General features: G+C 41.3%; 1 protein-coding gene across 10 annotated transcripts in view; it reads right to left on the minus strand.

The window, feature by feature from the left end:
- The window catches only part of itpr1b (inositol 1,4,5-trisphosphate receptor, type 1b), a 111,423-nt gene that overhangs the window by 37,003 nt on the left and 57,575 nt on the right, over positions 1-16,845 (minus strand). For 5 of the 10 annotated variants that reach the window (XM_028575474.1, XM_028575471.1, XM_028575472.1 and 2 more), the window contains 2 exons: positions 12,306-12,435; positions 7,248-7,432 (listed from right to left, as the gene is read on the minus strand). In XM_028575474.1, coding sequence (XP_028431275.1) covers positions 7,248-7,432; positions 12,306-12,435 — 315 coding nt within the window. Of the gene's footprint in view, positions 1-7,247; positions 7,433-12,305; positions 12,436-13,092; positions 13,141-14,276; positions 14,313-16,845 lie in introns of all 10 variants that reach the window. The other 5 variants (XM_028575466.1, XM_028575465.1, XM_028575467.1 and 2 more) reach the window with 2 other exon arrangements.

Genomic DNA, 16,845 nt, shown 5'->3' on the forward strand with positions numbered 1-16,845 from the left:
TCTCCCCATGTGGAGTGATTCCTTCCGAGTGAACACAGTGAATCTGACTGCAGTAGATGTGAAAGAAATGCCTGAAAGTGCTAATTCAGTTCTGTTTAGCTCCGGTGTTGAGACAGCAAGACTTAGGGACCGTCTACAAACAACACCGAAAAGAGATACAACTAAAATATTTAATAATTTACAATTACAACTTGTCTCCTGCTAGTTGTACTACAGCACTTACTTTAAAAAAAAAAAAAAAAAAAAAAAAAAAAAAAAAAAAAAAACATATGCCTATTTTTGAAAATATTTCTGTATCTCTTTTCGGTCTAGACGGTCCCAAAGCACTTGTCTTACCCTCTCAACACCGGAGCTAAAGAGAGCTGAATTAGCACAACTTTTGTGCATTTCTTTCACATCTACTGCAGTCAGATTCACTGTGTTCACTTGGAAGGAATCACTTCACATGGGGAGGCACTTGTAATGACATCTCAAAAATGTTAAGAGGCTAAAAGCACGTTTCAGCCTCCTGGGTGCAAACTGGAGCAGGAGGATAACACGGTGCAGGCAGCACCGACTGTTTTCGTTTTTCTCGCAACTAACAGCGCTCCAAATTTACAATCAACAGAGCTACGTGTTGAAATCGACTGGAATTTTCCTTTAAGTAACCGCCACTTCTTATCTTCTTAGTGCTGACAGCCAGAGGTTCTGTTAGAAGCAGTTACATAAGCCTCCTCTCAATGTGCAAGACATGCTGCAAGGCCTCACTGTGCTCACCTGATTCCAAACTATCTGCTCTCTGCCCCCTTCTACGTAACACGTTTCTGGCACCCTGAGGACTACGCTGGGCGTTAACACTTGAACAAAAGGCGAGCAGCAGCAAAAACAAGACAAGAATGGGGGATATTTGCATACGGCCAAACTCAAATACATGCACACACATAGACACAGCTACACACCGGATTACACACTACTGTACATGTGTCTACTTCACAAGCGTGCACGTGCAAACACACAAAGGCGTGCCGACACAACACAAGCAGGTAAACACACGCTGCTGTAGACACATGTTCATAGAATCTGCCTCACTTGCGGTGCAATAAAAAAGTACATTTGTGTGATTGCACAAGACCACAAATGATTTTACGAGTTTTTCGACTATGCAGCAGTAAAAGTTTGAATCAGCATGAGCAGGACGTTTGTGAAGTCGAGGTGAGGTTCTGCTGAACGAAACAAAAGGGGCAATCTTGTCTGAAAGCCTTGTACGCATTGGAGTTGTTGTTTTTCTGCAACAGGCTCATATGCTCTGTCCCATTCCTCTCCACAATCCCTCCTTACATAAGACCTGTAATCAGCTCAGTGGTTACAGTGAGGGCACACAGCGCCTCAGCTCAAACACTGTTACATCAGCCCACAGAGGGCGAGCAGTGGAAAGAGGGAGAGGAGAAGGGAGAGAGGAATAAAGGGAGAGAGGAAAACCCTGTCCTACTTTAACAGTGCCAGAACGGCACGAAGTGAACGTGTGGTGTGGGAACAAGGAGGGTGGGTCTGAAAATAGAAGAGGGAGGGGGGGGGAGTTTTCACATACATAGATTCTGGGGCAGTTTTGAAAGCCTGTTACATAAGAATCTTTTCAGGTTTAGCTCAACTCAGACACGTTTCTGAAAGAGGGGAAATACACTCAGTGAATCAACACGCAAGTGCAGCAACATATGAAACCTATGTAGTGAGAATCTTTGCAGAATCACCTGATTCAAGTCCTAAGGGAGGCGGAACACTTAATGCATTAAGCAAATCGTGTTGATAAAGAGTTGTTGTCCTCTCTTTTTCTTGTTATTCAAGCGGTTAACATCATGTTGTTGACAAGATAGGGTCATTCGTTGATAGTGATCGGATTAGGAGTCAGCAGGCCGACTTCTCCAGACAGACACAACAGCTCCAGGATAGCAGCTTTACAAGATTACCATATTAAATAGACCTCATGACTGTGGCCATAAAAACCCAATTTCTTCACTGATGTGAAGGGAATCATTTTGTCAACACATGCCTGTCATATATGCCGTGGGCAAAAGAAACACAATGCGACAACTGTTGCCCCGTGCTCTGCCAGCAGAGTGAGTTAAACTACAGCTGGGGATGAAATGTTTTGGTACCAAAAGTTGGCATCAAATGCCCGCTCAGTTATTTTGTCTCCTGTCTGGTACTCCTTTTCTTTTTGAAAATTATATTTATTGGGTTTTTCACAAATGAAAAAAGAGATACACATACACAGAAAAACTGACAACCCCCCCCCCCCCAAAAAAACAGCAATTCTTATGTAGCCATTATGCTGAATCATATTAAATTATCTTACTGTATTACAACATTCTCTTTTTCATGTACTCAAAAGACATCTTGGTAGGTGACTTTCAAGATATTAAATAAATTGTCCCCATATTTAAAAAATCTGTCTAACTAGTGGCTAAACAAGTGCAAAGGCTTTAAAATTGGTACACTTTTAACAGGTTTAAATCCCAATCAAACTAACCGTATTTCAATATCATTACATGTTAGAAGTTTGACTACTGTACTTTTGTTTAATGTAAAAAAGGGTTTATTTATGTATAAAGATGTTTTAATTTCTCAGTAATGGATTGAAAAAAGTTTAGTATCTGCACTGAATGTGATAAGACAGGATTTTAAATATGTAAGATAGTGATCTTACATAAGGATCCTCAATGGCTGCAGTCATTCATTAAATAAAATGGTCCATCAGCCAATCAGCCTTGGCTTTTCCCACTGAGGTGGCTTAGCCCTCTACTGTACGTGTCCCACTACAGAGCCATTAAGCCTTCTGGGAGCTCTGCTGATCAGTCCTGTTCAGCACAGCAGGGTTAGGTTGACTCATACCTCACTCTCCTATTCTACAGAGTCAACATGGTGGCACAGTGGGGCCTCCTTACTTATCTCTCCATTCCCTGTCAGCTGCCACCTCGGCTCCTGGCATCAACATGGGCCAGTTATGTAAGGTCTGTTTATACCACCAGCTCTCTCTCTCTTTATCACTCTTCTGCCTTTCCAGCCTGACACCTTAGTTCGTGACAAAGCCATCTCAGTGCATATTGAAGAGGTCTTCGGTGGCGTACTCTGCCACCGCCCAGCTGGTAACCACAGAGATCTGCTCTTTGAAGCTACGCAAAGACAGGAGGTTGAAATAAAAGTGAAATGCACATGAGTGTGTGCTCTCAAATCCTCTGTTTAGGCAACAAGCCAAGAAAAGTAAAAAATTTAGCCAGTGACTTCAACAACAAACAAAAATGCACTGATCAGACTGAAAATGTGCACCGGGCAGGATTGAAATAATGAAAATTAGAACTATAAACTACAAACTGAGTTTCCAAGGAGAGTCCCCTGCCCACTCTGTAGTTAGAGAGAGTTGTTATGTTGATGACGCTGATGCCTGGAAACTCACTTTGGAGAAGCTTTTTAAAGCTTTCCAAGAGCTAGCTGTAAAGTGAACATGAACCGTGCAGAAGTGTGGGGGCAGGGAAGTCATCACCCTTTGAAGCGGCTGAGGGTATTGGCGTGCCACAACAAGCCTATTGAGTAAGAGTGGTGGCACCTGTTTGGTCCTGTGACAGTTCAAATCTGAGGTCATGAAGACAGTGTTGAGTAGATGGATGGTGGGCTGGGAGGAGCAGAGCTACACTTCTTATATAACACACAAAAAAACAAGGGCATAATATAATAAGGGCATATGCGTGCATGTTCTAATGGGGTGCACCGATGAGTATGCAATGGTGTAGTTCTATGCTAAGATACGGTGATTGTGCTTCATGTCTGCTTGAGTTTCACTATTGGTATCACAGTATTTGCTGCTCGTCACTGAACAACGTGGAGGGTGTGAATACGTATTAAACAACATGTTCACTTGTCCATAATAATCTACTGTGTGCAGGCTTGGTGATTAAATAAAATAAAGGATGAAATAAAGGATGTCACCAACATCCCAACAAATTCAATTATATATATATATATATATATATATATATATATATATATATATATATATATATATATATATATATATATATATATATATATATACACACTGATACAAATATATACAAAAAATACAATATCTAACTAGGGGTGGCACGGTTCATGAAAAAACATCTGAACCCTTCAGTTCGCTTGTTTCGGTTCGGAGCGTGTGTGCGTCACACGGTTCGACGGTTCATGGCATGCTCAATGTAGCCTCGTGCCCGTGTGACCTCGGACCGAGCCCCCAGGAACAGCGCCATGTCTTAAAGCAACCACGGGCTTAGCGGCCAACGGTGGAATTGCACCCCTCTGGCCCAGAAAGACTTTGCATGGCAAAAGAAACCTCTATATGTTTCAGCGGATCAACTTATGAGCCCGAACACTTAAAGGGGCCTTGTTTTCAACATTTTTAACTTTCACTAGTAGCCAAATCCAGAGTTATTCAATAGCTACAGACACAGAAATGGCACATACTAAGGAAAGCTCATTGTGGGACTCGTTCTAGTGGCTGTAATTCTGCACCAAGGCTGAATTTTGGGAAAGAGACTTCAGATACAGTATTAGGGGACCACTAAGGCCTATATAAAAGAGACTTCAGATACAGTATTAGGGGACCACTAAGGTCTATATAAAAGAGACTTCAGATACAGTATTAGGGGACCACTAAGGCCTATATAAAAGAGACTTCAGATACAGTGTTAGGGGACCACTAAGGTCTATATAAAAGAGACTTCAGATACAGTATTAGGGGACCACTAAGGTCTATATAAAAGAGACTTCAGATACAGTATTAGGGGACCACTAAGGCCTATATAAAAGTAACTTCAGATACAGTATTAGGGACCACTAAGGTCTATATAAAAGAGACTTCAGATACAGTATTAGGGGACCACTAAGGTCTATATAAAAGAGACTTCAGATACTGTATTAGGGGACCACTAAGGCCTATATAAAAGAGACTTCAGATACAGTATTAGGGGACCACTAAGGCCTATATAAAAGAGACTTCAGATACAGTATTAGGGGACCACTAAGGTCTATATAAAAGAGACTTCAGATACAGTATTAGGGGACCACTAAGTTCTATATAAAAGCATCCAAAGAGCACCATGTCATGGGACCTTTAAAGATTAAAAGAAAAAAATAACAAGAACCGTACAGAACTGCAAATTAGGTTTTTTATATTTGATTTTATTATTATTTTTTGTTGGAAATAAAAAAAAGAAACAAGTCATTCTGAAGCTAACTAACAGCTCTCCATCTTTCTCTCTTATGTACAGTTTTCCCTAGAAATTTTGTTGGCTAGGTACGACCTCGGATAACCTCAAAAACAAATAAACAGACTGCTTGGAGAAATCTGTGGGCATGTTTTTGTCCTGCTTTTCATTTAGACAACAAGAACCCTTCTGTCCTAAAAAGGGGCAGGCAACCCATCGTTATGCAACACAGGAAAATGTGGTGCATCTGCTGATATGTTGTAAATTCACTCTGGACCATACATGATCCTTCAACAAAGCTCACTTGTCCCTGGACCATGCCAAATAAGGAGATACTTAAATTCTGAAACAAGAAGCTTCTTTATAATTGGGTCTCCTCATGTTTAAGGCAATAAACTACTATGCTTATCCAGTTTACTTTGAGGTTTTTTTCTACCAGCACAGGTAAAGTAGGAAAACTGCCTTGTTATAGTCGGCGTCAAATGTTGACATTTACAGTAGATTCTCTGTAATTTATGCAAATGACTTGGTGCTATTTCCCTAGATAGTACAATTACTGTGTAACAGGAACACATTCACTCCAACAAGACAAAGAACTTTGCAAACATTTACAATGGCCTGAGGTCATTGCCCAGTTGAAAGTGCATGCCACAGCAGTGGACACTGAGCTTCTGACCTAAATCAGGTCAGTCAGCACATGAAATGACGGCTACAGTAAGTCAATTAAGTGAACTGAGTTGATCTGTCCTAAGGGAGGCTGTAGGGAGTGGCTTTTCCTCAGGTAGCACCACTGAGCTACTGATACTGAAATCTATTGGATCTCTCAGGAGGCCTCTGAGGGTTTATGCCTTTTATTGCCCTCTTTTCACCAGCAAAGCATGACCCAGTTAAGTGTCCGGTTGGAATGTTAGGGGAACTGGGGATCTGGCTGTCATTCACCCAGGCAGAGAGGCAAGCAGCAGCTTATGTAACATGAGTCATGCTAGTGCCTTTTGTGTACATTGTGTGTACAGAGAAATTTAACCAGTGAAGGTGTGAAATTACACCTTCAGTTCATTATTCTCATACAAACATAGGAATGCAACATGCTTCCAAATTAAAGTAGTTGTAACTTGTGCAGTTCTCACACTTTTCTCTGTATTTTCCGGTACCGTTATAATTACCTGTTAGCTTAACTACCAGTTATGTTTCATATAACATTTGACTGGGGACGAGCAAGAATCGGAATTAAATCAATTAGGAGGATTCCCAAAGATTCTCGCCCCTTGTGTCAACACTATGCAAATAGAAGCCTATTATGTAAGAAGCCTGTTTATGCAAGAGAACACAAAGGAGCAGACATACACAGACCACAAAATTCACTGATAGACGGCTTGCAAGCACCACGCATTCACACACTTGGTCACAAATACATGCATATTCTACTCCATGTATGCGCACACGCACATGCACACGCACACGCACACGCACAAATAATGCAGTTGCAAACACAGCAGCTCTCTCCCCTCTCAACCTGCTTGATGTGAGATTCGCAAAGAGTTAGCGTTGCCTTAGCAACCACTGGCTGGCTGTGGGGAGGTGATGACGTGTTTGGCTGCACAGCTTTGACCTCTCCCAGCAGACTACTGTTCCTCTTCCTTTCTGACTTCCCTTTCTCCTCTACATGGCCCAAACTGACTTCACAGCTCAAAATGCCTACAAGTTCAAATGTTTCAGGATGTGTACGTCTGCACACGACTCTGAAGCCTAGTTGTGTGCCCAGGTTGCTACGCTGACAACTAAGTACCTTTCCTTTTTGCCATTTGAAGTCCATTCTTGGCCACTTCTTTTCTTTTTATTGACAGCAATGGCGCTCCAGGGGAATAACTTAAATTCTCCACGCCAAAGCTTTCAACCCTTGAGATAACATCTCCTTGTCGAGATTCTGCTCATGCATCTCTGAAGGGAATGCTTTTACTAGTCCCATTTAGTTGCAGGCTCGACACGTGAGGGTTGGACCTATTCTTGAACCCGGTAACTCTCGCTTACCTGGATTACCGTGTTGCCACCCTCCAGCAGAGCGATGGCCAAAAGTATGCTCTCCTGGAAGATCCGGTCACTGGTAGCATTCATGATGAGATCAATGACCAGATCAGAAGCGCCTTCTTTGTCCAGGTGGCACTGGACCTCCGCCAAACTCAGCTCTCCTCGACCTCCGACCCCAGAACTGACAACTAAGGACACAGTGGTGAAAATGATTATCATTATCATGTATTCAATATTTAAAAGAGGTTACATACAAGAACATGGGTCACAATCTGTTATATTTGAGTTTGACAGTTTTCATTATACTGCAGTTTTTTGCAGTTTGATGGATGCCTTTATCCAGAACCTAAGTCTAAGCATTCCTATTTAAGAAATGAAGGTAGTGTTGTTGTTCGTTGTAACCTACTAATACAACAATAAATATATGTAATATATGAGTATTTCAATTTCAGGAGAATGCTAAGATGGTTCACCTAACAAAGAGAGTAGGATACTGAACATTAATGCCAGTGATCAGTGACAGCATTAGTTATTCAGATTATAAAAGCAAGGGCAAATGCAAACCAGATCTTGCTTGCCTGGTTCCGGACATTTCAATCACCGTCATAACATCAATCAACCAATTAAAGTTAGAGCAGGATTAAGAATCGGGACGACAATTATCTACATTTAAAAGTGTAGAACTGTGGATGAGAAAGACGCAGGTGTACAACATGCGTAAATAACAACTATTAAAAAGGTATAAAGGTTCAAAGGTGGCCCCTCCTCACTGGGCTCAACGAGCCAGAGTGGGAGAGCAGCAGTGGTAGAGCGAGCTAGAGAGTGAATGAAGAGAGGGAGCGCAGTTAGCGAGAACAAACCCGCGAATCGGAGGAATAAAACGTTATTTTCTGATTGTTTTTAAGGCGGTTATATTCTAAAGCACAAACATGCCTTTTATGTGCCTCACTGTTGCCCCTGCTCCAAGTCTCTCTCTTCTACTGCGAGGAGCTGCTGTGCTCTCAAGCTTCGGTTATATTCGTGTGCGCCATCTATGGGGGCCGGCGCCACGATGTCGCACGGGCTACGTGCATGCACAAAGACGTTTACGCTCAAGGCATTGTTCTTTGCAGTACTCCCCCGAAACACCAGGGGGCGTACAAACAAAATAATCTGTGCATAAGCAAGTAGTAGTAGTAGTAGAGAAGAAGAGAGCAGAAATAAAGGAAAGCAGGCTGCCTGGCAACAGTAGTATACACGTCAATGATAACAACCGACTTACCAAGAAACAGCTACTTTAATCATTAACGTGACTGTCGTTTAGCTCCAAATCGACTCTATGTGGTCTGTATATGAAAAATCATACAGATGTTTGGAGAGGCGAAGCTGCTCGGTCTTCCCAACCGACCATGTTGAACTAAAAGTGCAGCCCGTGCCGAGTTCCAAAAATTCAGAGGTGCATGACCACGTGCCGCGATAACGCGGGAGCCTTTGGGAACAACAGCCGTGGTGACGTAATTTTATGCTCGTGCACCTTGCGCTGGGAACACCGTGTGCACGCTGTTACTGGCTGGGGGTTACACACACATTTGGGGCCCAAAGGCTCTTTGCTGACGCCCATAAACGTCCCGCACACAGCAAAATATTAAGAAAAGAGGAAAATACAGGCACAGGGCATGGTCTCTGTAGATACAGACACAGCCACACACTTTTAGTGGGTCATAAGTGATGATTGACAGGGATTACTTTTGTATTAGTCTATACATTGTAAATAAATAAAATACTGCATTCTATACATATTTCTTTGATCAGTGCAAAAACAATAAATTAGCTTTTGAGGGTATAAAGGACAACTAATCAAATGAGCAGTTTAAGGAATTGAAAGGTAACTGTAGTAGACAGCAATACAAGCTGCCACTTCCCCTCCACGGATCTTACCTGATGAAACTGAGAGGACTTTTTACCAGTATTATTTCATTCACAAAGCAAAACCATCAGAATAATCAGATAAATGCGTATCACATAAAAAGTCACATATAGTGGCTTTAATAAAGAGTCCAGAGGCTGTTTAAAAAAGGTTTATATAGGATTTGACAAGATAGTTTGTCATGCGTGGAATAAACCACAAGTGTCTTGTTTTTATCCATTCAGCCATAGCACACAAATAACACCAGATGTGTTTGCAAGCCATGGAAGTCCTTAACTCCTACTGCTACTCTACAGCCAGCCAGGAAAGCAGTGGTGAGATAACAGCACCCATCAGAGCCATCTCTGGCTGGGCGAGCCACTGAATCAACAACACATCCCATTCTAGACAGAGCTTGGCTCTCTGGTCGCCTGGCAACAACACGGCCCACGTTATGCCGAGGCCACTATACTCAGTAGCAGAGCCGAGGTCCAAGGGCTTAAAGGAGTACAAGATCATGGCTGTGAATAATTTTTGCTTTGTTTTGCCTCTGAAGTATTAGAGATGAGTCATAGCTGTGATGAGAGACATGTAGCAACTCACTAGAATGGATAAATGTCAGTTATGAACAATCTATTTCATCTGAGAATGTCAGCATTGACTGAGCGAAGATTGAGAGACGTATGGATGAAGAGAATGCTTTACTTTCATAATAACAATAACAATCTCTGTACATATGTATGGCCTTCTGCAAATGTGTTGTTGTGAACCCAATGCAGATATACACAAAATGTTGTACTACTGCTGTAGATTAACATAGTGGGATCCAGGTGGGTGTCGACGTAAAAGCTATCTGTGTTTACTGCTACGCAGTGGAAAGTGATTAGTTGCTGTGTTGGGACGCCTAGTCACTATGACTATTATTTGTTATCTGTTCAATCGATGAATAAAAAATTTCCGACATTAGAGAAACCTCCACATAATCTGTTAATACTTTCGCGTGGAATTGATACAATTATTTGAAATAATTCTGAAAGTTTTGACCGAATGTTTACCCAGTACCAGCTTAAAGGTCCCATGGCATGAACATTTCACTTTGAGGTTTTTTAACATTAATATGCGTTCCCCCAGCCTGCCTATGGTCCCCCAGTGGCTAGAAATGGTTATAGGTGTAAACCGAGCCCTGGGTATCCTGCTCTGCCTTTGAGATAATGAAAGCTCAGATGGGCCGATCTGGAATCTTCTCTTTATGAGGTCATAAGGAGCAAGGTTACCTCCCCTTTCTCTGCTTTGCCCGCCCAGAGAATTTGGCCCACCCATGAGAGAGAGAGAGAGAGAGACATCATGGCTTTCAAATGAGCAAAGTGGCAGTTACTAAAGGTCACGTCAATCACGTCGGTACTACTGAGTATTGGTTCACGTAAAATCAAATGGTGCCTGATTTTGGTACCTGAGAGTAAGCGCAAGCTTATCTGTCCTCTCTGCATGTTGACAGAGAGCGGAGGTCCGACACACACACGCGCGCAGAGGTGCAGACGGAGCAAACTCGACTAAACTACGTCGGCTCTGCAGTTTTGTCGAAGTCCCAGTGAGTCACGGCGATGCCGATAAAGTGGTTTCAAGTGTGGTTACAGTTTTTCAAAACTTCACGCAGACAGCGTTTGCTGTGATAGGATATTAATGGCAAGGCGAGAGTGGTCGAGGTGCTGTTGATATTACACTTCCTCTGACACGAGCAGGCACAACGGTGGTTTTTATGCCCTGGTGACAGACTGACAGGCTGAGGTTGTAAGGCAAGGCAACTTTATTTCTACAGCACCTTTAAGCAATAAGGCAATTCAAAGTGCTTTACATAAAACATTAAAAGAGCAATTAAAAACGGTCATGATGAAAATAAAACAGGCTAAAATATAATATACAAACACAAGAATAAAAGTTGAATAATTATTCAATTTAATAGGTTGTAGGGGCGGGTTTGGGAGGAGTTTTATTTTTGTTTAGTTTCTGTCAGTGTAAAATATTCTAAATAAATAACAATGTTCTAAGTAAATAGGTTTGGAATTATTTTTACAACTGAAATATTTTTTTGTAATTACAGAGGGAAAGTACAGAAAAAAGTACCGTTGGGTACCGGAACCGAATTGGTATTGGTTCAGATGAGAAAGGTACCCAACCCTACTTCAGATACAGTATTAGGGGACCACTAAGGTCTATATAAAAGAGACTTCAGATACAGTATTAGGGGACCACTAAGGTCTATATAAAAGAGACTTCAGATACAGTATTAGGGGACCACTAAGGTCTATATAAAAGAGACTTCAGATACAGTATTAGGGGACCACTAAGGTCTATATAAAAGAGACTTCAGATACAGTATTTGGGGACCACTAAGGCCTATATAAAAGAGACTTCAGATACAGTATTAGGTGACCACTAAGGTCTATATAAAAGAGACTTCAGATACAGTATTTGGGGACCACTGAGGTCTATATAAAAGAGACTTCAGATACAGTATTAGGAGACCACTAAGGCCTATATAAAAGAGACTTCAGATACTGTATTAGGGGACCACTAAGGCCTATATAAAAGAGACTTCAGATACTGTATTAGGGGACCACTAAGGTCTATATAAAAGAGACTTCAGATACAGTATTAGGGGACCACTAAGGCCTATATAAAAGAGACTTCAGATACAGTATTAGGGGACCACTAAGGTCTATATAAAAGAGACTTCAGATACAGTATTAGGGGACCACTAAGGCCTATATAAAAGAGACTTCAGATACAGTATTAGGGGACCACTAAGGTCTATATAAAAGAGACTTCAGATACAGTATTAGGGGACCACTAAGGCCTATATAAAAGAGACACTTCAGATACAGTATTAGGGGACCACTAAGGTCTATATCTATATATTTTTTAGTTGCGTGACTAAAGCTGAAAGGGTTTATGTTATTCTTCATTTATAACGAAACTAATCTGTCCCTGACATATTGCAGTTGGCATTTATAAACTCAACTATTTTCATGTTTGATTCAATTCTTTTGTACTGTGTTAAGCTTGTTGCAGCGCGGACCCAGTTTCCCAGAGGAAATGATTTTAAAATAATCTTCTCTCATCTTAATAAGCATAACCATACAGACACACAGATACTGTATTGTTACACATACACACACCTGTAGGTGATTTCCCCTGTGCTCCAGGAGAGAGTGGACCGTTGCTGAAGGTTGTTAGGCTCTCTCTCCTCGGGCCAGGTTTGACGTTCCCATAGTATCGATTGACCAAGATCTGCCGAAGAGCTTCGCCCTATTAATGAAAATGTATGTTAGGAGATAAAGTCTAATTAAGGTTACCTTGTCACAGAAATGGAGCTGGAACCCAAGGGCAGTTTTACTTTGCTAATCCACTAATAGTTGGAAGTCCAAAAGCCAACAAAATAAAAAGTTACAATGTTACATGAACACCTGTTATAAAATGGATTTTTGAATTAATTTTAGAGATGCTCAAGGCAATTGAATTAAAAAGAAATACTGCAGTTGTACAGAAATGTTCTATAAATTTAAAAAAAAACTTAAATTACACAAAAAAGAAGAGGAAGTTTGCCATAGCATTGAAGGCTAATCTTAAGATATTCAACACACAGCATATTCATATTTCATTGTGTCCTCTCCGATCTCATCATATGCTGACTGTCAGTGTCCTCATATTGGTTTGATGTAAATCAGCTCAGTGCAATCACCTACACATGCCACAAGATGTCAAAGAAGAGATGAACACCCACAGTTAATGCCCATCCGTTGACGTGCCACACGTTACATATAGTATAACTGACAGGGGGAGGGAGTGAGTGCCATGCTGTGGAAGCAGTGTGACTGTGAGGGCATCACAACAGTCAGTCAGTTGTCAACCACCAATTAGATGGAGGCCTGGACCAGACCACAGCGAACCAAACTCAGTACCTACCCTCCTTTGATCCTCCAGTTGCTTCTGTGGCTGGTTGGGATCAAGCTCCTTTAAGGTGAGGTGAGTTAGCAGAAAGCAATAAAATATAAATAAATAAAATAAAAAAAAGGTCGGAAAGGAAATTTTGGAAAGAAATTAGAAAAAAAAATAGGGTGTTAATACAGTGCAAATTAGTTACTTTAATAGCATGCAGGAAATTGGGTGCAAATGAGAGCATGCAGTTAAGAGGGAAGTGGTTGTGTCAGGGAAGATGTTGGGTCAAAGTCATGCAAGGCTTAATGCAAGGAAGGACTGATATTCAAAAACAGCATATACCTACATAACCCTTTCAGGCATAGTGGTCACTACAGTGGACAGCTATTCAAAACACTATTTCCGTGCATATGCATGATGGTTTAATTGCACATCAGCCATTTTAACATCAAGTAACACCTAATGAGTAATACAGTTGTGAAATTGTCCAAGTATTGATTATCTGCTGGGAGGAAATTATTATTGTCCTGCGTTTCCAGCTATGTTTCAACTACAATTAATACTATTAAAGTGACTTTGTTTTCTTGAAAATAGTTATCTGCAGTAACTGTTTTGGCAGAGTCAGGTGCCCACTCTTGACAGTCCAGTGTAGGAAATTTCAAACATTTCAGTCTTTGTCCTGCGGTGCCACCGTAATTATTTTACACTCACAGAGGCAAAAAAGCCCAAATTATTTACATAACAGAGAATGACAAGCTGTCAGAGGGGAAGAAACACAAGCCATGAGAATGAGGAGAAAAAATAAAAAAAACGTTACATAATGGAGCTGTGAGCTACTGACACACACTGCAAGCACCAATCTGGCATGGAAAAACACCTCACCCATGACTTCAACCCCCTCCACCCCCCACTGAGAGAAGGTTAGGAAACTGGATTTTGCTCAAAAACCAAGAGGTGGAAGGAAAGAAGAATGAAAGGCAGGAGAGAGAGAAGAACGGATGAGTGGACAAGCGGGAGGTGGTGCACGTACAAGGGCCGATATATGCAGCATAATTCAAGTTGCACAGAGGTAGCGATATGCATGAGGGGGCCCTCAAAAGAGGAGATGTAACAACTGGGATGGGATGTGACTGTTATCTATTTAGATAAATAGATGTTTGAGACTGAATGGGATGACGTTCGTATATAAATATGAGGGGTCTTAAACACACCTCGGCAGGGACTTCGGGCTCGGGCAGAGGTGCCAGCTGATTGGAAATAAAAGGATGATGTTAGTCAGAGTTTGAAAATGTTGAATTAGTTATGTTGCTTCTGCATCCACAGAGTAGCTCCCGACTCTATCTCTTGTCCATAAAGGACTCCTGCATCTATCTACTGTATATTTGGCCTTGTACTGCTCACTGAGATTGCCAGTCACATGCACAACTGCACATCATAAATGTGCGTGACTAAAAGAGCCAGGGGCAGAGAGAAAGCCGACAAAAACATGTTGCTCTCTGAGACCTTGGTGATAATGGATTGCTTACAGTATGTAGGAGGCGTAGTATTTCAGTGTGTCCCGTGCTATGTGTTTTAGGCTAGGCTTATAGGACTGTATGGATGAAAAGCAGCATTAACCTATAGCGGCAAGAAAGCAGAGATCTGTTTTGTACTTCATCACACTGCTACACTGTGGTACGTTTAGTATTGTGTGGTTGACTGTTAACCTACTACCTAGTGTTGCTGCCTGCACTCTACATGACAAGAAAGGCAATGGCCAATAAATGCAAACATGTGCACACTCATCTGTGTGCCAATATGTACATTCATCTCAGTGTGCTTATAGAGCTCAACAATCCCACCCCTCCCCCGAGAGACCTTGGGTTCCGGAAGTAAATTTCCCATTCATTTCTCCCATTGACGTCTAACAGAAAATCCCAAAAAAGTCAAAAGGTACAAGACTGTTTATATATTTTCATTATCGAGCGAAGGAACTACTCATCCCATAAACCACCGCACACCACTGACTAAAGGAAGCTACGTTAGTTTAGCTAACAGCTAATTTGGCATACCGCTAGCTGAGACAGCATGTAATAACTTTAAAAAGACCCTCAAAATAAAACCTGAAAATAACCGTTAAAATATATAACAGCTGTTACGTCAGCTATAGCCTGCTTTACCCAGTGTTTAGTTTGAGGTAACCGAATTGGCCGAATTAGCTGTTAGCTAAACTAATGTTAGCTTCCCGGTGGAGGCTAACGGCAGAAGCGTGGAACAGATCGTGATTAGTGCAGTGTCGTAAATCCTCGTAAAACAGGATCATCATCTTGGGCATGCGCATGACGGATCGTGCAGGCAGCTCCCAGCAGCTCCCCCTCCTCACCAGCATGAGTTCCACCAATCAGAGGCATCACTGTGGGATTGTTCTGGATTGTGGGTAATGGTGTACTTATCCAAGACGTCGCGAATAAAAGACATTTATCTCAAAACAAGGTCGGTGCCTAATGAACTTTTGGCGTCTATACGAGCGTATACAATCGCCCTTAGTCATGTCGTAGCTGATTTTGAGTCTACCATCGACGGTTACGATTTTATGGCTTATACTCCAATTGTCAATGGAGAAATTGCATTGTATTTTTACTTCCGGAACCCGCTGTGGGCGGGACTGTTGAGCTCTATTGGTTGCTATAAAGTTCACGTGAGAATCATTTGTGATCCAGCAGATTTTTGACATGGTGGTACCACACCGGGGAATACAGTTCAGTTTAACTACTGACATATTTGACAAGGACATATTGGAAAGTTTGTTGTAACAAAAAACAAAAGTGACAACAGTAGGAAAAATAAAAGTAAATGACCTCATCACCAAATGTCACTACAACTCATTTTTAGTAGATTTGCCAAACGACTGGAACCAACAAAAAAAGTTCCTAAATTCATAAAATTTAAATTTAAAATGAAATAAAATAATTAAATTTCATGATAACGTAAAAAGTAAACAACTTAAAGTTTATAACAAATACGTATATACATACACACACAAAAAAAAAAAGACTCACTGCAGAGAGGGCAGCGGATGTCAGAAACTAAATAACAAACATGCAACCTAACAATACGTCTCCCTCTGTAACCTAGTCATGCTGGTTTATGCTGATTCATTGTGCAACTGGACAGGAATTTCCCTATATCAATCCCCCTTTTACGCCAACACATTGATTTCCACAGTAAAATGGTGATGCATCACGCATGCAAAGCAAGCTATATTCAACACCATCACCCCCGTCTTCTACTTCAGTTCAAAATGTAACTGCTAACTGATGATAAACATCATAAGTGTAATCTGACCTAATTTCCTATGGTAACCACTGTCAACAGCTTGCCTATAATCTTTTTGCATGCATAAAAATATGCATCAAACTGGACTGCTAGATCCCATAATTGTCAGCATCAGTTCCACTTGTTATGTGTGATAAAACCTCCACAGACAAATAAGCACAATGAGATTCAGGGCATTTGCGGTAAGATATGCAGTTAAGTTTATATGATCTTACTTATCAGACAAATCTGTATAATTCTTTGGGAATGTGCACGTTCCTCAAGGGCTGCTAGTCAAACAATCCCTCTGTTTACAATAACATGGTGATGTTTTATATATGCATGCTTCGTTTAAAAGTCTACATGCACTGGACACTGTATACCATGGAGCTCTGAGGTTCATCACTGGTATGAAAGCCCTCACTCACCACTGTGAACTATATGAACGTGTTGGATGGCCTCCTTTACCAACACGGAGACTTCAAC

This window comes from Perca flavescens, chromosome 4 (assembly GCF_004354835.1).
Source record: "Perca flavescens isolate YP-PL-M2 chromosome 4, PFLA_1.0, whole genome shotgun sequence".
NCBI classification, from domain to species: Eukaryota; Metazoa; Chordata; class Actinopteri; order Perciformes; family Percidae; genus Perca; species Perca flavescens.